Raw genomic sequence first — 20,913 nt, 5'->3', positions numbered from 1 at the left:
CTAATAGCTGGAAGTATTTCACAGGCGTTTTTATTTATTTTAGTACATCTGAAATCCCCCAGTTCCGATTGCCGTATGATGTAGTGAATTTTGAAGCTGAGCTTATGAAGGATCTTGGAGTGAAGGTAATGAAAAATACATCCTGCCTATGTATAGCTCAAAGAAAAAACAAGAACTCTGCCAAAGATTAACAGCAAAATGTCATGCACATTAGTAAAGAACAATTAAAAGCTACGCCAGACAGAGGCAGGAAGATGCTTCCTCTTGCTCAGGGCATTTGTCTGTCTCCTGTCTGAATGCCACTAGTTTGGAAAAGGGCAATCAATAGTTCTCATCTGGCATGCCTGCATGTGATTAATTGTCTGTAAGAAACAAATTCCTAAATTGCTTTAGGGGTTCAATGTAGCTATTGGAATGATTTGATTTTTTTTTTAATCGAGTTTTTTTCGTGCAAGTTTGGCACTACTTAAAACATTCATATTTGATACTCCTCCTTTCGTTCCCTCTCCGTGAGTTTTTTCTTAATGGTTTATAATACAGTCTTGCATCCAAGTTAATTTTATAATAAAATGCATCCAATTAAACAAAGTGTTAACATGATCATCTATTATAAACAATAACAGTCATTCAACTTCTTGGAAAGTGATAGTTATGCATTATTCTGTTAAACAAATGTGTGTTGTTTATAGATAATGGGAACATTGCTTTATTGTTAATTTAGGGCTTGAGCTGAAGATTTAGATGGTATTTACAATTGCTGCACATTTTAATAGAAGTTACAAATGTAGAATGCATCACTGGATCAAGTTTTTGAGTACCAGGAGGGATAATATTTTTAACATGAAACTAAAGCGTTCAGTGAAGCAAGAAATTCTTCTTGGAATCTTTCATGTTGGTTCATATCATAAAATCAGTAGACTGTTGTCTCAAAACCCAAGTGAGAACCTCATCCTGCCCAGGTTTTATAAAAATGCTGGTAAGATGTAAGATAAGGCTTCAAATGCTACAGGTCTATTTTTCCACTCTGAAGATCCCTTTGCAACCCTTGAAAAGACTGACAGAATGGAGGTTGAGTTAGGGATGGGGCTAAAAACAGAGCACTGAGACAATTTTAGGCAAAATTGCCTGGCGTAGGCTCCTGGGAACCCTCTGGAAAACTCAGTTCCCCAAGGCTATGACAGGGTCTCCAGAATGGACTGGTAGAGCCACCAAGTCATCTTGACCTGCAAGTCCTCTGCGGTTTTGAAGTGCAGCAGAGAATCCCAATGTAAATTTGCTTCCAAGTTCTGCCATTGGTTTGTGATTGACCCTTTGGCAACCTGGTTAACTAAGTACCTTAGCTTTATACCTCTATAAGCTGGAAATATTTTCTGGTGTTTACTTAAAGCATTTCAAATCTGTGGTGGAAAGTGCTGTGTTGTGTAAATGCTCGGTACTGCTGTTTATTCAAGTAATTCTACTGAAATTAGTAAGAATTAGTCAGCTGAATAAGGATTACAGAGCAAGGCCCTAGGAGTATTATGAATCCCCACATAAAATAGTATTGCCATTTAAATTCCTTCATTAGGTTTTCATAACATATGTACACAATAGGATAAAAAAATGTAATGATAATTTATGGAATGCATTTTGTTGCCAGTGAGGATATAGCCTGTATTCTTGAAAGGATTACAACTGTACATGGCTCTTGCACCTCTGATAAAATTTATACTAAATCTCCAAAGACAAAAAAAAAGTCAGTGTTATAAGTATTGTAGACTGTATTTTACATCTGCCTTTTTTTTCAACAATAGGAGAAGTATATGAAGTGGAACATAGGCAGATTCAGTAACGAGATATACAATGACATGAAGGCAAAACTGTTAAGGTCACAAAGTATAGTGCTTACGCAATGAAGCATGGCATTTTGTAAAGTGAATACACAAGTGATATAACAAAAACTGGGGGAAAACATTCAAGTTCAGAGAATCTAAAGTATGGAGATAAAAACACACATAGCCGTGTCAGAAAGTACAAAATATCAGAAGAGGAATCACACACGCTTTACGTGCTCAAAAGCCTTGGGGTTAGGAGAGATGAGTAAAAGGCATGTGTATCTTCAATTGCATGACCTCTACACAGGAGACTGCTATAGTTGGTTTGCTGAACACGCAGCAAACACTCTTCCCTGTCTCCCTCTTCTAGCAGCTGTAGTTGCTCAACCTGTGCAGTGGCTGCGCAAAGCAGGATTGCTGGTGGAACATTGCTCTACAAATATTTTTCAGCTTTTGCTTCTGGAAGTGAGTAGTAGTTGAACTGTAACAAGTGTAGATTATAGGTGCATTTTTATTACTGTGACTTATTTCTTTCAATAAATGAACATCAATCACTGCACTCTGGGCATTGTTGCTTGTCTAAATTAGAATTAAAGAATTGCAAGCTTAAATCAAAACTGATCTCATTCAGAATTTTGAAAACCTTTGTTAGTTTACCAAACAGAACAGTCTGCTTCATTACGAGCAAGTAGGGCATGCTGTAATTTGCACAGAACGTTCTTTAGACTTACTGCCATCTCTAGCCCAGTCTTCTGCAGGCAGGTTTTCTGAATCCACAGAAACACCACTGGCTTCACTGAGGGTTTTTGGCATAAAGGTGTACTAGCTAGTGGCCTCGGTGCAAAATTCAGGCTGTGAGCTTTGAGGGTGCAGCACAAAGCAATACCATCCTTAATTTGGGACTGGCATTGCATTCTGCACAATCGGAGGCCTATCAAGTGCCTGATACTGTGCGGGAAACCATTGCTGGGTTTTCTGTTCAGAACCTCTGTTAATACAGAATAGCGTCATGTTCTTTTGTTTTCTTTATTTCTCTGTAAGAGGCTCATACTTTCACTAATGTTTCTGCAATAACCTAAACTGCTCGTTTTTTGGTTGGTGTGCTGGGTGATTGTTCCATTTAGCACATATTCCCTAAAGGAGGTTCTTGCTTCCACATCATGTTTCTTAAATTCTGATTTTCACAAGGGAAAACAACTTTTTATAGACAGCGCTGAATACAGCGATTTACTCGCAGTAGAAAACTGCCATTTTCAGCTTTACTTCAGTATTGTGTTCCATAAACAGGCTTTATTTGTTTGTTTCGTTTGCTTTAACTCTTTTAACTTACAGCAGAAACCGAGCTAGCCTGTGGTAGCCCCCATGTGAAGGTACGTTTTACCCATATCTAGTTTGGGCTGCTTGCTTCAATCGGAGCCAGTCTGGCTCGGGGGAAAAAAAAATAATTTGCTTTGTTTGTTTGCTAGAAGATCTGTGAGATGTCTGTATGCAGGACATGATAGAAATTATTTTCACAGTATCATGTTAAAAGAAAGTGGTCTTTAATTCTTTCAGATAATTTTTAGCAAAGGCCTTGCAATGGATGGAATGACACTCCGTACCTTGAAAGAAGATGGCTATGAAGCGGTCTTTATTGGAATAGGTAAGAAGAGCTCACTGTCCTGTGTTTTGTCATGTTGAAATTGAATGACTGTCTAAGAATAAACGGGGATTTGTATCTGTGTTAGTAGTGTGATGCGAGACAGCTTCAATTTGATGCATTATGAAAGTATGGAATATAAGGAAAATTTAAAAAACAAGAAGCTAAAGCTAGCTGTCTTAAGAGTTATTTGTTAAAATTTTCACATTTACATGATAGATTTTTAAGTAAGACAAGAATGTAGCTGAATGGGTTGATTTATTGTTTGTTTAAATAGTTAAAAAATGGATGAACTAAAAAATTACTCGTAATTAATTGCCCTATTGGCCTAGAGCGATACACAAGTTCAGTTTTCAATTTTTGCGAACAGCTTACTATACCCACATAATTACTGAGTCTATATGTAAGCCAGTGATACTGCACTTGGTTGCTTTTTTTCTTTCCTCCATATAAAACATGTAACATCCTTCAGATAGGCTGTAGTGAAATGTAATTATGGGATGGGTTAACAAAATAAGCTGACTTTGACTTATAATAAAACTGACATCATAGGTCTCTCTTCTCTCATATGCTAAAGAAGTCCTGCACCTGCCTGCTCTTTGAATCATTGATTCTTTTTAATGTTAGGTTAGAATTGTTATCCATTTACAAGTATTTTGAAGTACAGCTGGACCCATCGCTACCATATGATAGGCATGTTGAGCAGGCATCGTCTACAGTTGGTATGAGGCTTAATGCTCTTTATTGATCTAGACGTTGCCTAAGTGAACATAATAGGAAACAAGTTGTCCAACTGTTCCTCCTTCCTATTATTGATTACAGAGATGTAATTCTTAGTACAGCAACAACTGTTGTTTACCATCTGGGTATGCAGTATAATAAGCTTTGCAGGTCTATTCTGTCATGTGATTATAGTACAGAGCGTTGTGATTTATGTAATCCTAAATCCTCACATAGTTAGAGACCTTCCATGTATAGGAATTTCTGATGTGTCATATTTTGATGTAATTGTATACAAGGCAATAGTCCAACTTATCTTGTTTATTGTTTTAATCTATGTCTTTCAAACTGCTTTGTGAAATCTCACCAATGAGGGATTAATTAATAAATAAGCATTTGTTTTCTGAGAGTCTAGCATTTAGGAAAAAATTATCAGTCGTTTTTGGAACATCAGCAGGATTCCCCTGCATTTCTGACTCATAAGTTTAAAATAGCAGTTCAGTTAAAGGTTAGCAAAAATGACCGCTGAGCACTTTACACATAGGATTGGAATGTTTGTTTTTTGTATGTGGGTTTATTTTCTGACCTTAATAAAGTTATCCTAATATAAAATATTTCTGGTTAGAAATGTGTATAGACAACATTGTGCCATACAGATGCTAGGTAAAGGGACACAGCCAGAATTTTAATAAACAAGAGAAGGTACGTGAAGCATAATTCTCCTGTAAACCATGTGTTCGCTGATCGTATTAGGAAACAGAGGGTATAAATGCTAAGGAAGGATTATGCGTTCCTACAAAGTTTTGTTACTGGGAACTACCTTGCATTCATGATGAAGGTGGTCGCTCTCTGAACCCCCATGTCTGCCTGTCATCTCTCTTTTACAGTACTGTATAAGACACTGGACAGTAATGTGGCATTGCATACTGGTAGTGAAAGATGGAGGACAAACCAAGGGGTTACAGATTTCTAGGGTTAGCTATATTAATGCAATTAATATAAACTCTCAACAACAGCAGTTTTTCCATAATGAGTTGACCCTGTATTTCTTTTTGTGTTCTTTGCCTACTACACAAACATACATTCAATGAAATGTCACATTGGAACATTACTGTGAATCATGGGAGTAAAATAATTAGAGAGCACTACGTACATAAAATAGATTTTTTTTTTTTTTTAAAGTTCGTTGCAATTTGCTTCTGAATGAATCTGTACGTTGATGGAAAATAAACATGGTATTTTTCAATTTTCCCTACTAGTGGAAGATAGAAAAAATGCATGGGTGTGTAAAAGATGAAGTCCCTGATGGGACAAGGGAGTACACTGTGAGAGGATTTTTTCATAGCAATGAGATTTTTGAAGAGCACACCTTTAGTCATGCAAATGAGATGGAACTCAAGAATTTATCAATCAGGATTGTACAAGAGTCCACGTGATTCATGAAATGGAAGAGCACTTGTAAATAGCCAGCTACATGAAGGCAGGTGGAGATGCAAAGAGAACTCTGAAAGCTATTTTCCACGCAGTTATGCATCAGGAAAAGTCTGTTGCTCTGTGGGAATGTTGCATGAGATAGGGAACATACACTTCGCAGCTGGGTCTATGGAAGGTAAAGCATAGGTGACGGAGGTTTGATCACTACTAGCATGTGACCATATTGAAGAAAAAAGGCTTTTTGTGAGAGCTGTTTGGAAAGGTATTAAAAGTGTGCTCTAGTCAACGTATTTGCTCTGTTTCAGACCTGAAGGGTAAAGGATTCCTAAGAAGTTCCCAAAAGGATACAGGTTAACAACCTTACTCTAAAATAAATAATAATAATAATAAAAGATGCTTAGCTTCAAGTCTTTGCTTACTGAGGCATTGAGACTATGATGGTTTATCTTAAGGTGAAAGACCCTCTTCAGCGAGTAGGTCTGGTGCACGTAGGTCGCTCTTTAAAGTTCAGAAAAACACCTTGTACTAGATGTGAAAATGAACAGATGACGAGTATGTGTCACCAACCTTTGGCAACTTCTGGGGTCTCACTTTGAGTCACACCTTACCTCCATACTATTTTATTTTACACTATCTTAGCTTTCCAAAGTAGGCTGTGGCTGTGTGTATAACGTTGTAGAGACTGATGTGGAATTTGGGGTTACAAAGACATATGTTGAACTAGCAAAGACTAGATTTGAGGAAAAGCTTTCATAGTTACCTGAAGAAGTGGTAATGAACGAGATCAATCTGGGCAATGGCATACCGGAGGCCAATACTGCCCTCTGATAGCAGAACCTCAGAACAAATCGTAGGTGAATCTCGGTCACAGGACTGCCTGTTACCTGTTACTGTTTTTTTGCTTTTGGTAGTTCTTTGCTTCAGTCTCCTGGTTTTTGCCTTATCTGAACTGTATTTCATCCAACTGGTTCTTAATGCTGTACTTCTGTTTATTTCTAGAGGATCAATATGTGAATTGCCTCTTTCCTTTCCATCATTTACTCTCATGTCCTCTCAGTTTCCTCTCTACAAAGATGTATATTTTGCAACATCTGGCAGCAGACGTTATCTTGTGTTTTGCATACAAGGACCTAAGAGACAGACCATTCTTCTGTTTTTCTCCAGCAGTCCTGATTTCCGATTACAGCTAACATACGTATTAAAGGGTAGTCCATGAATCTCAGTTTTTTACATCAAAAGTAATGACAGACAATAGCACACATGAGAATTTTTTTCACAAGACTAAAAGGCAGCAGCCAAACAAAAGGAGGAGCAACCTGTTAAATATATTCTGGGAGTCTTTACTATATTTTTTAGTTCTCTTTTCATTTTCATTTAGTTTGGTGCCATTTCTAAACTTATTCAGTCTTATTTAAATGGGCAATTAAAAATACTGATGAAGAATTAGAGATGTAGAATTTCAGTCCTTAAAATTTTCATTTTAAAATTCTGTTTATCTTCCAGTTATAAGTCTTTCGGTTTTATTTTGTTATTCACAAACATTAATGAATTTCCTCAATTGAACTTTCAAAGTTTTAAAACTAACCTCTAAAACTATTCATAGAAAAAAAAACACCTTTCCAGATTTGATAGATTACATTCAACATGCTTTACCTAGAATCAGCTCTGCTTTTGATAAGAAATGTTTGTGAAGGGTTTGTGATTAAGCTGGCAAATCAGTTTGAAAATTTTGCTATTAAAAAGAAAAAAAGTCTTGCATCAGTTGCTGCCTTCTGTAAACACCATAGAGACTCAGGGCAATAGAGAATCGGCATGCTGAGAGCAAAAGGAGAAATCAATGATGGGGTGAGGGGCTAGAGGAGAGAGCGCATGGTCCTCGGAGACAGCAAAGTAAGGCAGCGAAGGGTATCTTATAGAGAACAGAGTAGTCTGAATGCTTTGTGTTATTGTGTCTCTTGGTTGATTTTCAGGATAGAATACTTACGATTTTTACAAAAAATGTCTATTTGTATGTGTCTCGCTTGGCTATCAGAGCAAATGCAGAAATACTAGGTTTTTATTACTCATCCTTCTTGAAGTTCAGCTACATTCTTTGGAAAATAGGATTCTGTGGTTCTGTCTTTTAAGGCTCCACAAAGCACTGTATGTTCTTTTTGAATGAGAAAATAGAAAACGAATTCTTTATACAACTATTTAATTGAATGAAAATGAGTGGCCTAAATATTTAAAGTATTTAAGGACATGTTTCATGTGACGCTCAAACAAATATATAGAAAGGCTATCACCATAAACATATTTTCTGCAGATTTTACGCAAACCTCTATCCTTATTCTATAACATTTTATCATAACAAAAGGGTTTTGTATGGCATTTTCATTCTTTTTATATAAGTATCAGATAAAAATATATCTTCAAAGATTGTTTTATTTGGTAAAATATTTAAAAAAACTCTTAAGCTCCCATTCCCAGAAATTGCTTAGACATTTTAACTTTAGTGTCCGTAGGCTTAAGCTTGCAGCACTAACTAACTTTCTAGTTAACTTCTCATTACAGGGCAAAAGCAGCTAGTAATGAAGCTTTCTTGTTTCTTCCTCCATCTTGTGATGTTGCTATAAAGTCAGTTTTATTAGGGTATTCAGAGGTTCTACTAAATAGTGCGAAATGGTAGGTTAGATGAGCATGAAGAGTAAATCCAAGCAGATTGTTGCTTGGATGTATCCTAAATAGTATAGCCTGCTTGCAAGGGTTAAAACCGTACATAAAAAAGAAAAAAATGAAATCCCTTGTGGAAAGAACCTTTGTGATAATTGCAGTCATTCATAGTTAATTAACATAGCATTCAAACAATAATATAATCAGATGATTCCATTGATTGGAATGAAATTACACACCAAAAAAAGAAATTAAAAGTCCAAGCATTGATGTACCTTGTTTTTAAAAAAAATCCTGTGAGATTGATTTACTGTCTCTTCCCCAAAAAGTAAGTAATCTCCTCATGCCTGTTATTATCCTCTGATTAACTATGCAGTGCCACCTGGTGTGCAGATGGGAAGAATATTACACATCAAGAGCTCTGTTCGCACCCACCCACACAGATATAAACCTACGTGGCAAAAAGTGAACAGATGTTCATTTTGCTTGTGCTATAGGAAAAAATCGTGCATCGTACTCCTGATTCATAAACTAAATTTGGAGGACATGAAATCTGCATATGGGGCCCATAGGCCCATGGCCAGCACAGACATTTATGGAGGAAATATGTCATATTCAAAATAGTTCTCATTTCAGGTTGTGAACAGACTTTTATTTGTTTGCTTCTCTGGATTTGTTTTACCTTGTATTTCTGAGTTTGCTTTTTCTTTTCACTTGCTATTTCACTTCTCGCCTCCAAAGGGAAAAGTTTAGAGGCAGAGTAATTTGAAAACATATCCCGGATTTATCTGTTGGTTGGTTGTTTTTCAGAATTGTTTTCTGTTTCTTGACATTTAAGATGTTCCCTAAAATTATGCTTTTAGGCCTTGTTGCAAAGACCTGTTTGGCTCAGCAGTAATGTAGCAAGTCATGTAAAATATAATGCATCTTGGTTAAAGATGGAACTGTAGGACAAGCATTGCACAGCCTTAGGCTGTTAGGATCTTCAGCTCTATTTTTGGAGGTTTTTTGGTGGTGTTTTGTATTATTTTATAATTTCATAAGTATTTTGACACTTCATAGATGATACAGTTTTTGCTGCAAGGAAGCCGAAGCCAAAACACCAGATAAATCACAACAAGCAAGGGAGAAAAGTAATATGTTGGAAGGTAGTGCAAGAAAGAATGATGTTGTTGGAAACATGATCAGCCAGATACTCAAAATAAATGTGTGCCTAGCTTAGTTTCTGGGTTGGTTTTATTGACGCTTGTAGACAAGGGTTGTCACTGTCTCAGAATCTTGCAAAGATGGTGCTTTTCACCCAGGATTTTAAATGGGGACAACAGTTGCCTTTCAGGCATCAGTATCCTTATGCAGTAAAAGATAATACAGGCTGCGGAGCCAGGGAAAACACTTGGAATTACATTTTATTGTGACAAAACAAAATATTCAAATCTATCTAGCTGCAAAAAGCTGTGAGACTTTGCTATTAGATGAGAATGAAGTCATCAAGATGAGTCATGAAGTCAGAGAGAGTACTTTGAACAGTTTGAAGAGCAACAGTGATGAAGACCAGTGGCAGGACTTGGACAAAGCCAATTCAAAATATTTCACAATTGCCTTACAATAACCTGAATAATTTTAAAATTAAATTTAAAAAGACTTTTAGATTAATTAAAATTAAATTAAATTAAAAGATTAGTTTTAAAAAGATCCATGAGAAGGCTAGTGATAGACACATTTGCAATTTAGTACAGAACAGGATCAAAACTATACATTGAACTGCAACTGCATGAAACAAAGTACCAAGGAAGAGGGTCTACACACGTCTGTGCAGTCAAGTATAGGGCTTCTTTATAGCTTGCCTCCTGGAGAGCCTTAGCTCATGGTGCACAGCTTGGAGAACGAATGCACCCTTCTTTAACACTGTATTTCTTAAGTTTTTCATGTCTCGTGTGAAGAGTATTATAAACAAATTGCACCATAAATTGGTCCTCATACAACACTCATTGGTCCTCAATATTCATGTTATTCTCATCTTCTGCTACTCTTTAATCTAAAAATGTTTTGTTATTAAAAAACAAAAGGAATATTGTTATATTAGAAAAGGAACTCTGTGAAAGAACCTGTTCTTACAAGCAGATGTTTGAGCTTGCTTTTATTTCCAGTGCAACATCTTTCCTGGAGACCAGCGATGCACATATATCCAAGAATTTTTATGCTTGAGGCATCTTTTTCTTCTCTTGGCATTTGTAGTAGGCTGTTCTTCCAGTTCTGTAGTCCTCACTATTGCTCTGGATATTGGTGGAACATTCCTAATACACATCAGAAGCAGTAGGCAGTTGAAAGCTTTTAGGGTTCAGATGCACAAACCAGCTTATTTGTTATTAATAGTCTTAGGACACTTTCAAAAAATACTAATAATCTGCCCTTGGGCATCCTTAAGTTATTCACTTGCAAATTACACAGATCTTCATGCTTTTATTTACTTATCTTTCCTACCAAAAAACTACTTAGCATAACAATCTCTACTGCACATGTTTTACAAAACACTCCCCTGTCTCTTTCTAAGATGCTGGACAGTTTCCCTGAAGAAATGCTCATCTAAATGTAATGATGAAATCAATTTGATGTGTATTGTTTTAAGAGTAGTTAAATTTTTAATATCTGAGCAGATTAATTAATCTAACATTATTTAGCACTTTTCGGGAGTTTATTCAAGCAGTTATTTTTAAGCATTTTGATGTTTGAGAAGTACATAAGAAGAGAAAATACTGAACAAAATGGTAATGTTAGATATTGCATTTTCATATTCTGATGTTACTTCAGTGCTTGACACCTAAAGAAAAGAGCTTTGCGTGCTTACCTATTCTTTCCAAAAGTTCACTCTACAAGTCAGTTACTTTTAACTTTTAGATGTACAAGTATTACTTATGCTGCCATCTTTTTACTTCCACATTAATATTCAGATACAGAATGAACAACCATTTAAAATACAGCTGGTAAGTTGGTGCATATCCATTTACTTTAGTTGAGCTCTCTTTCCTTGTTAGGAGAGTGCACGGGGTCCGATATGTATTTAATGCAATCAGACACTTTCTGAAATGTTGTCCTACTGAATGCTGTAGGAGGACTGACGCAATACAAAATTTAAACAATAGGTTTAGAAATTCCTTACTTTCCTTTGTCTTACTTATGAAAGATTAAAACCTGGTTAAAAACCTAGGCTTGTTGTATTTGATTTTTTTATTTTTAAAGATTGTACAGAAGTAGGAAGTGTATCAAAATCTCACTTGTTTAGTGCCAATTATTGGTGAGAAGATGGCAAGCACTTTTTCGTGTTAATGAATAAAGTTTTAAGCAGTCTTCCTGTACACATTTATGTCTCATAAATATAATGTTTCTGAACTTATATTCCTTTCACTGCCCACTCAACAACGGGTGTATCTGCTTGTTGAACTGAATTGACAAGTTAAGATAAAACTTGGATTTGTGTGGTGGATTTGTAGTACTTGTTGAAGGACTTCTAGAGATTGCTTTAGGAAACCTTCCTGCTCTGCCACTTCTCTGCTTCAGGAGAGTGGTCCCTAGGAAGCCACCAGTGGGCACGGTCAGGGCTCAAGGCTTCCATCTGACCTGGTGGTTGTCTTGTGCTTCTTGGTCATCTACTTCCCTTTTTGTCATTGCTTGGTAGTCAGGCCTTTGTTGATCTACGGACAGTTTGGTATAATGAAGGGCAGTTACCTCATTTCAGGGGAAAATCCTGACACCTGGATGTGCTTGAGGCCAGTTTTGGTCCTTCATATAACTTGGGGCACACTCACGAGTAATTCTGTTTGTCTGGGTGGGATTCACCATCCGAGGGCCTTCTGAGACCTGTAGCCTTCCTTGCCTGCAGTCCATGCCGAAGGGAATCCCTCAGTCCTTCCTTCAGGCTCAATGCATTAATGGAAAAGCTTTCCTACTCCAGTAGTATTTGTAATTTTCTTATCCAATACAATAGCTTCTACCATCATGGGAAGGCACATCCACTGCCTTCCAGATCTCTTTAGTTTTAAGGGGATGGTAGTTTTTAAAGTCAACAAATATCTGATAAGAAAATTTTGCATGTTCACTATAGTGAGTAATCCTCAACTAAGCTATGTAAATATTTTTGCTGCTGTGTCTTGAATTTTGAGTGGATAGAGATTGTCCAGCCTTTTGAACCACTTGTCATGGTCGTGACACTTGAAAATTGTTCTTTACTATTTCTAATCTATACTTTTCAGAGATGTCAGTCATATGGTTGCTTTTACTGTGAAATTAAAAGGCACTGTGTAAATACATATGTTAATGATTACTAATACTGTGTATATAGTTAGGATAGAGCATATAAATATTATAATATGTATCACATGGCAAGTTTTTTAAAAGAAAGGTTAACATGTATGCAAATATTTCTCTGAGTTTGTGTAGTGTACTGGTGTGTCCTACAGGCTTGAGATCAAATTTGACATTCCTTGTGCATAAAGTCACATAGTCTTCTGTGCACATTTTATAGTACCTAACTGTGTTCAAAATTTGTCACTTCCTTGGTGATGTCACAAGGTGTGGGGTATATACAGTAATTAAGATTCACTGTTTGTACTGTTACTGCTTTCAGTATATTAATTCTCAATTTACTGTAAATTGTCTTATAAAACAATGTTTACAAGATTAGAAGACAGAAATAAGCGTAGTAAGTACTCAGAGTGTTCGGATAATGCTAATACAAATTACATGTTTATCTAACAAAGAAAATATTTTCCAAACATTGTCCTTGACAGTGTTTTCTTTCACAGGAAATCCTTTGGCTATTGTTCATTCATTTGTGCTAAAAATGTAGTAAGCTGAACATGAACCGTTAGAGAGAGTGAAAATGCATTCAACAGCTAGTACGATGATTCAACGTTCCCTCTAATGATCTTTGGTGATTAGTTTCATAGGAAGAAAAAAATGAATAATGAGAATTTAAAGATCAACAGGTTTCAGCCAATTAATCTTTAATGTTAATACTGCAGTCGTGTTGAAATTACTAGTCACTTACCAAGTAGAAATTTGTGGTGCATTATTACATTTCTAAGAATTGTCAAGGTTTTGTTTGTTATTGTTTCATTGATGTAATGGAAAATGGTGTAACTCACTGCAGATTTCTTAGGATTTTTTTTTTTGTTGGAAATATTTCGTTGTTGGTTTGTGACTAATGATAATAGATGGTTGTTTATTTGAGTGTGATGTTTATTTTTAAATAGATTCTAAAAGTTTAGTAGATAGTGAAATTTCAGTACCTGGTTGTTATTTAAATTGAGATGACATCATTAACCATTGCCAAAGACCGTTTCTCAATAGTACAATATTTACAGCTTTTTCTCTAATACATTGGATTTTTAAAATGAGAATGAAACATATCTTCTAAAGAAACAGGTATTCTAATTTTATAGTTAGTATATTGTTTAGTAGTTAGACCTTGAAAATATCACAATTCATTATTTCAATATACAGGTGACTTAGATGTGATTGCTTTTCTGTTCGCTGGGAAACACAGGCTTGATGCTGCTGTTATGGCGCAAAACAAATCTTTTGTAGATGAAAAATGATCGCTAAATTTTTCTCTGGGAGAAGATTTCTTAACCTTTAAAGAGTTAGATGAGGGTTGCTTCAAAACCAAAAAAAGTGCTCCCAAGAAGATTTTACATACTTGGGCAACCAAATAGCAGCTGTTTACATTTTTATGTTGCTTGTGGCTCCTGAGCTTGATACTCTGCAACTGTGCTGTAGAAGAAACACTCCTGGTGGCTAAGGAAAAAGGGAAAATCCAAAACGTGAAGCAATGTGGTGCCTATTTGGAATAGATTTTAGGCAGTTTTAATGATTTGATCATCTCCCTGGGTGCAGTGGCTTATCCCCCACGTACTCCATGCAAAGCTCAGGGAGGCCCCAGCAGGCTGGCAGAGCTCTTCCACGTGGGAGCCCGAGGCTTTAGCTGAGGCCGGTTCCTGCAGCTTCCTCTGCAGCTCCAGCACAGGAGCTCGGGACACAGCATGCTACGCCAGGAGTTAGCATGGTTAGCGTGAGTTCGAGACCACTACAGATCCTGAAGTTGTCCCAGATTATAGGTTTTTAAATTGCCTGTTTGTCTCCTAACACTCAGAGTTTGAGTTCTTGCCGGTTCCTAGCAGAAAGAAATTTGCAGAGCTGGGGGAGATTGACACAGCGACCATTCTGTGCAGGAAGCATAGGGTACTTGGTTGTGGTGTCTGTGCTAATCACTGGGATAAAGTTCCTGCCTGTTTTGCTGGTGTAGTAGCTGCTTGATAATAAAACTTGGAGTTAATTTGCATTAAAAAAAACTTATTTCCTTCCCCCAATAGATAGAATCTAAAGAAATCACCCTGAATTGAACCCATGCCTTTTTTGTGCACCACTTTTACTGGAAAGCCCAATAAAATTAAGTAAAGGAAGTTTTGAAATCTTAGCACTTTTTAAATCATAGGAACATGAGTCTTAATACACCCACTATATTGGCAAGTTGGTTCCTTATTTTTCAAATGCAAATATGGGCCCTTGCACGTGCTGAATGTGGCCTTTATTGTATTGAAGCATAGAAAATACACATTGTAGCTCAGTCACTTCTGTAGACCTGCCATGCTTGCAAGAATGCAATGTGTTTAATCCGCCTTGCAGAGTGAATAATCATAGATACAAGTGTGGTGTTCAGTGTTCGTTCAGAAAGCTATAGAATATGCAAGCAAAATGTTTAGTTAAAGGAGAGTTGAGTGAATTGCAGCTGTGGCAGGAGTTGGTAGTTGTTTTTAACTGGAACCCACGTTCATTGCCTTTAATTTTTCACTTCGTTAATAACAAAAATATAAATCATGCGCCACAGTAGATCACTGGAGGGAGGCAGTGTGGTCTGATGCTCTGCTGAGACTGAGACTTAGACTCTGGCTGTTGGCCTCCTGGCTGACTCTTCATTCTCCTGTACTATCATATGGGAGTAGTGAGACTTAGCACTAAAAGGGCTATAAAAGTGCTCGGTACTGTAAAAGTGCTGTGCAGAAGCTAGACTGTGTTCTTGCTGGCAAATATCCAGGCTGTTTCTTGGCACTACAGAAGTCTTCATTCCTAACCACTTGCAATTTGTGCTGCTTCCCCAAATTTCATTTCTATTCCAGTATTTTGAAAAAGATACGTAGCAACCAAAATAGCAAATTAAATAATGCAAATTTTATTTTGCGTTATTGGCATGAATCCAGCAATTTCTCAATAGTCACAAGGAAGTTGAAATTTTTTATCAGATAACTTCTTGCTCGTGTTGTACCATTTTCTTTTAAATTTTCCCCTGTAGGATTATGCTGTTAAAGATGTATTGTATCCCACGTACTGTTTTCTGAAATGAAATTTTAATAATTTATCAAAAATGAAACATACCTTGCGTAGTGCCTAATATATATTTATTTCAACATTTCAGATATGAAAAGATCCAGACCAGAAATAGTTTGCTTACATGGTTACATCTTACTTACATGTTGGAAAAGAGCTTTGAAAACAATGTTATTGCATTTGTGTTGCCATTTTGAAGAGCAGTTTGACATTGTTTCCTTCAGTTCTCAAAGGAAAATATGCCTCTGCTGGTATAACACTCCTTCTAAAACTCCTTGTAGTAAGATCTGCCATACAGTAGGGGTTTCCATATTTCTAATAAGCATGTGGTAGTATAAGGGTCAGGGACTAACCAGTTAATAAAAGTCCAAACTCAAAATGGGGTGCCTTTCCTGTTCAGCATTGGGCAGTGATAGATACTGATAATGTTTGATTAATGAGCAACAGCCCTGTGGTGGGTGAAAACATCTGTAAGAAATGATTTATTATTTCAAAGGTATTGGAAGCTTACCGTATCTTGTAGATTTAACTATGTGTGCCTGAATAAAATAAATGAGATGCAACATGTGAAAAATGAAAACACATTAGTTGTAAAGGATGTGTCACAAGCAGGGTATTTTTGTTCAAGTACACTTTGTCGTGGGGATTTTTAATGTTGCTCTGAATATAAATCATTTAACTGGTTCATAAAATCAACCTAGTTGGAATTCTTGCATCTGTCACTGAGACAGAAATGAGGGTTAAACTTAATATGCTGGAACGTCCCTTAAATGTTTGCATTTGGCATCATATATAGCTGTTCAAACCGCACATATGAACAGAAAGGATTCTCTCTTAGAAATATAATAAAAGTGAAAAAATATAATGATGCAATTTTAACATTGAAATTGGGAAAATTAATTAATTTGTAGTGTCATTAAAAGGTAGTGTCATTAAAGTTTGTTAAATTTGCTGTAGATGTGTTTGTATGAACAAAGGTCTAATTCTCTTCTCCCTACGTAAGCCGTGTGTTTGAAAATGAACAATGACTTGTAGATGGAGGTTTTACTTTTGTGCACTTCTAGGCTAGTCTTGTAGTTGCTGGGTAGTCTTCTAGACTGCCCTTGGTTTATAAAATGACCTTCTTTATGTGGTATGTGTCTGTGTGTGTCGATCCAGTGGCAGGTCCCTTGGTTCTATTCAGAGCTGCCATGGAGTTTGGATCATGTAAAGCTTATGATGGGACAGACTCACCCCCATGAAACTGTAACATTTGTTCAGACAAGTTGGAGTGCCCTGGCTCCTGTGTTAGAGAAAACTGCCTTTTCTCTAGTTTTGGAAACAGGTAAGGTGGGACAGTGGAAAGATACAGCCTGCTTTCCCATTTTCTCATCTTATGCCAGGTCAGTGACTGTGGAGCACTCCTGTACAATGGGGAATATTTGAAAATTCTGGTCTACGCTGTTCCATAAATCTACACCTATTATTTGTGTATACCTTATCCACTTTCTTACTTTTCTGTTCTAATTCAGTAGGCATCTAAAATATTTTTCCTCTTGGGATTCAGCACTGGTTACTTAAGCATGTATAAACTCCAGCCAGAAATAGACATGTTTTCCTATCATGTAAAGAAAGTATAACCTGGTAAAGTTTTTAATAAGGTGTGCCAATTTTTAGTAAAATTGGATGAAGTACTGCTATGTCCCTTGAACCTGTTTTCACACTCTGATTTGTCTGTGGAATTTAGTGCTGAAGGGCTACAGCGTAGTAGTCACATTGTGTTTAGTTACATAGGGTCATCATTGTTTATCAAAAGTTTGGTTTAAGATCCTGTTGGATTCTATTCATAGCATTTGCTTTCTTCACATACAGCCTTTTCTGCTCTGTTCTTCATCTTGTTTTGATCTTATGGGCTCCTCTATAGTGGGAGTTAGAGAGTAGAAAAAAGCCTCTTTATCTTCAATTCTTTTTTCATAGTATCTCTAAAATAAAAAGAAGAGGAAATTAATCTTGTCCTCAGACCATGCCTTTGGCCAGTTCTTTAGGGTCCTTGAGTAATGTCATAGCTTTGAGTTAGAAGGCTCTCTTGTTCATGGAGAGGGTGGCTCGTCCTCTCATCAGGCCTTAGAAGTTATTTTTTCTAAGATGTACTGGACAGTTAAAGCAGTTATGAAAGTGGGGGGCATCTGGGTTTACTGTCACTGGATTTCACAAAATAGAGCTCCAGCAGTGATAGCAACTCCCTCTCTTTAATGTGGAAGCCACAAACTGACTACATTAAAGGAGTGACCTTTCAACCTACAAGCTGAGTGGAATTAGAGCAGCTTGCCAACCATGAGGTCTTGGTAGTATCTCTGTAGCAGGTGTTGGCCTAGAGAACATATGGAAGAACAGCTGGACACTAAGTCCTCTGAGCTCTCACAGGATCCTGACCCATGTATATTTATACGGAGAGGGGAAAGAAAAACCCAAACCAAACAAACCTAAAGAAGTCGATGATCAGAATTTATAGTAATGCTACATGGATGTTGCAATAATTTAGTCTAGCAGCCAAATTGAAACTTCAGAAGCAAAAGCTGTCGGAAGCATTGTAAATCTGATAATGTCTGCACTGAAGGATCTGGATCCAAATGCCTTCGTCAGGCAGCTAAGTTTATAACCTGTCAGGCATGTAAGAGGAAAGACCTGCTGCAAGTCTATTTGCAGGCTTCTTTTGTAAAAAAAAACGTATGTAGAAAGCCAAGCAGTTTTTCCCCTTCCCTTTTTGTGCACCAAATACACAAGAAAATGATAGTACACCCTTAACTGATACATCTTTTAATGCCTTTTTTCATTGTCGTTGTGTTTAGTGATTACTTTCAGCTTCTGAATTAAACTGGCTAATAGTGTTGTAGAAGACCTTTAAAATGCCACTGAATTAAGCTTAGGGTTAAGAACAGAACTGTTTAGTGCTGTGGTCCTGTAAGAAGAGTCTTGGTTTTGTCAAGGATCTAGTGAGATTTTCACATGCAACATGTATTTTTTTGCATACTTTTTCTTCAGTATCTTTGTGGGGAAAAAAAAGTACAGTCTAACAATGTATAACTTTTAAGAATATAAATTCTGATCTTGTTTCCACTGAAGTTATTACTAAAGCAGTTGATGGAAGCCATGTGTTTGCATCTAATGTTTGGCTTAAATGTATGTAAGCTTTTTAAGCTATATTATTACACACTATTAACAGCAAGTTTGGTGCCTGGCCTTTTGTGTATATGCAGAAATACACAGAGTAAAAGTAAAACCTTATCATGGCTTTTCCTTGCAGTCCTGAGCAGGAACCGCACAAAATACACTCTTGTTGCTTTCAGGAGTGCCAGAACTGTGCAACTACTACTGCTTCTTGACATCTCACCTTTTCTAAGCACTAAATGCAACTGTTTGAGCATCACCATTTTGTAGCAAAGACCTTGCCTTAAAGGCACAAGAGAACTTAAAGGTTGTGGAATAGGCAAGCAAAAAGTGAGACAACTCAAAGTTGAAAGGACAAGTTCATTCTCCAGATGTATATCCCAAAAGCCAGTCTTTGTTGCTAAGACTCCACAGACAACCAAATTTGTCCCAAGACTGACTTTTAGTTAAGTGGTTTAGAAGATAAGGCAACAGAACAGGAAAGAGAGAGCCTGCTTTAAGCAAGCAGTATAAATCGTAAGCCTTGTTCAGACCAAAGAATCATTTAGCAGCTTCTCTCTCCAGCTTGTCGGAACTTCAGTTAAAAAAGTGAATTGCCCTTCCTCATGTATGTATGCCTCAGTGAACAAGTGGGGGAAGGACTCTGCATCCAGCATTGTTATTGCCAAGCAGGACATGTGCTTTGAAAACGACATCCTCTGCCGTCCCTTCTCAAGAAGAACACCATCCAATTTTCATTCTTTATTTGTTGAAAAGTGTTCCCAGTTTCTCTTGAGTTACCGTAATGTGGGGAGCACTCTTTGGTATGTAACTTTTTCTTTCCATCTGTATTAGTAAAGGAAGGATGCTGACTCATGTAATTTTTTTCCCTTGCCAGTTGTACTTATCTCAAGGGTTGGTGCAGCTACTGTTTTATTTGGATCAATACACAATGGGAAGGAACAGTGTCAGATATAGGTAAGGGTTTGAATCCATGGTTTAAGTTCAATGAATGGCTTTTGCATAGAACAAGCCAAGCTTACTAGTCAAGACAGGTTTCCTGCTACATACTTAAAATCATTTGGAAGAACTGTGACTGAACATATCGGAGCCATTTCTCATATTTTAGTTAAGGAATAGTATGGCCTCATTGCATGACTATTGTAGTGTTCATAAATGAAAGTTTTCATACAAGGACAAAAAAAGTATCCTTAAGTTTCTAGATGATTTTTCATTATTTTAAAATAATTTTCAGTGGCTGAACTGATTCACATATATAAAAACATGTTATTAGGCTCTGCTTTAAGGTGCCTCTTGAAGCTTCTGCCACTTTAGAATCTAGATGTATGTTTTATCGTCATTTTTAAATTTGAAAACAGATTCAGAACTTAGTGCTCCAAGTGTGTATGGAAATGAATGACTAACTATGAGTATCCTTACTTATGTCAGGAGCTATTCTCAAAGCAAGTAGTATTCGCAGCTGTTGAAATATATTTTGCAGTCATCTCAGTGGCTGCATTGCATCCCAGAGGTATGCAAAAGTCCCATATTCAAGCCAATGTTATTTTGAAAAGACATTGATTTGGGGTCCTTTAACTGTCATCATTGTCTTCCAATGCAGTGAAACTTGGATAATAAACTACAGTATGCAAGAATTATGAACTAATGCTTTGAGATAAAGTTCATTATGTCATTGTGTGCTTTTAAAATCCTATGCTATTTTTGTTCATGTTCTTCAGCTGGGATGGAAGTGTATCTATAACAGTATGACTAATTATCTTTACATGCATTTATCACTAAATAAACTTCACACAAGACAGCAAGATTGTTTACTTAAGCAGTATAATACTGGGAATGGAAGATAGCTCTAGAACATAGGATTACATTGCCAGAATGGCACTATTTATTAAGCTATGATAGCGCTAATGTTCCTCTTTGATGTATAGCATGTGCGACTTCAGCTGAACTTGTAGAGAGCCTTAAGGATGTTTCATTGAACATTTAGTATGGCAGCAAGCCAGAATACATTTAGCCTAAACCCAGATGACAGGTTGGTAATGAGGTAGTGATTGATGACCACTGCTTCCATATGAAAACCTGCTTGATATGCTGGGGGGGAAATGCATTGCTGGCTCTTTTCATTTCGTT

At 36.8% G+C, this 20,913-nt stretch overlaps 1 protein-coding gene across 9 annotated transcripts in view; it reads left to right on the top strand.

Moving 5' to 3' along the window:
• The window catches only part of DPYD (dihydropyrimidine dehydrogenase), a 362,954-nt gene that overhangs the window by 125,498 nt on the left and 216,543 nt on the right, over window positions 1-20,913 (top strand). For all 9 annotated transcript variants that reach the window (XM_087733357.1, XM_087733360.1, XM_087733362.1 and 6 more), the window contains 2 exons: window positions 44-125; window positions 3,369-3,456. In XM_087733357.1, coding sequence (XP_087589483.1) covers window positions 44-125; window positions 3,369-3,456 — 170 coding nt within the window. The remainder of the gene's footprint in view (window positions 1-43; window positions 126-3,368; window positions 3,457-20,913) is intronic.

Source organism: Nipponia nippon, unplaced genomic scaffold (genome assembly GCF_047370975.1).
Source record: "Nipponia nippon isolate SJK-2023a ecotype South Korea unplaced genomic scaffold, ASM4737097v1 scaffold_5, whole genome shotgun sequence".
Taxonomy (NCBI): Eukaryota; Metazoa; Chordata; class Aves; order Pelecaniformes; family Threskiornithidae; genus Nipponia; species Nipponia nippon.
The sequence above is the reverse complement of the archived record's forward strand: the minus strand, read 5'-3'. Positions and strand labels throughout refer to the sequence as shown.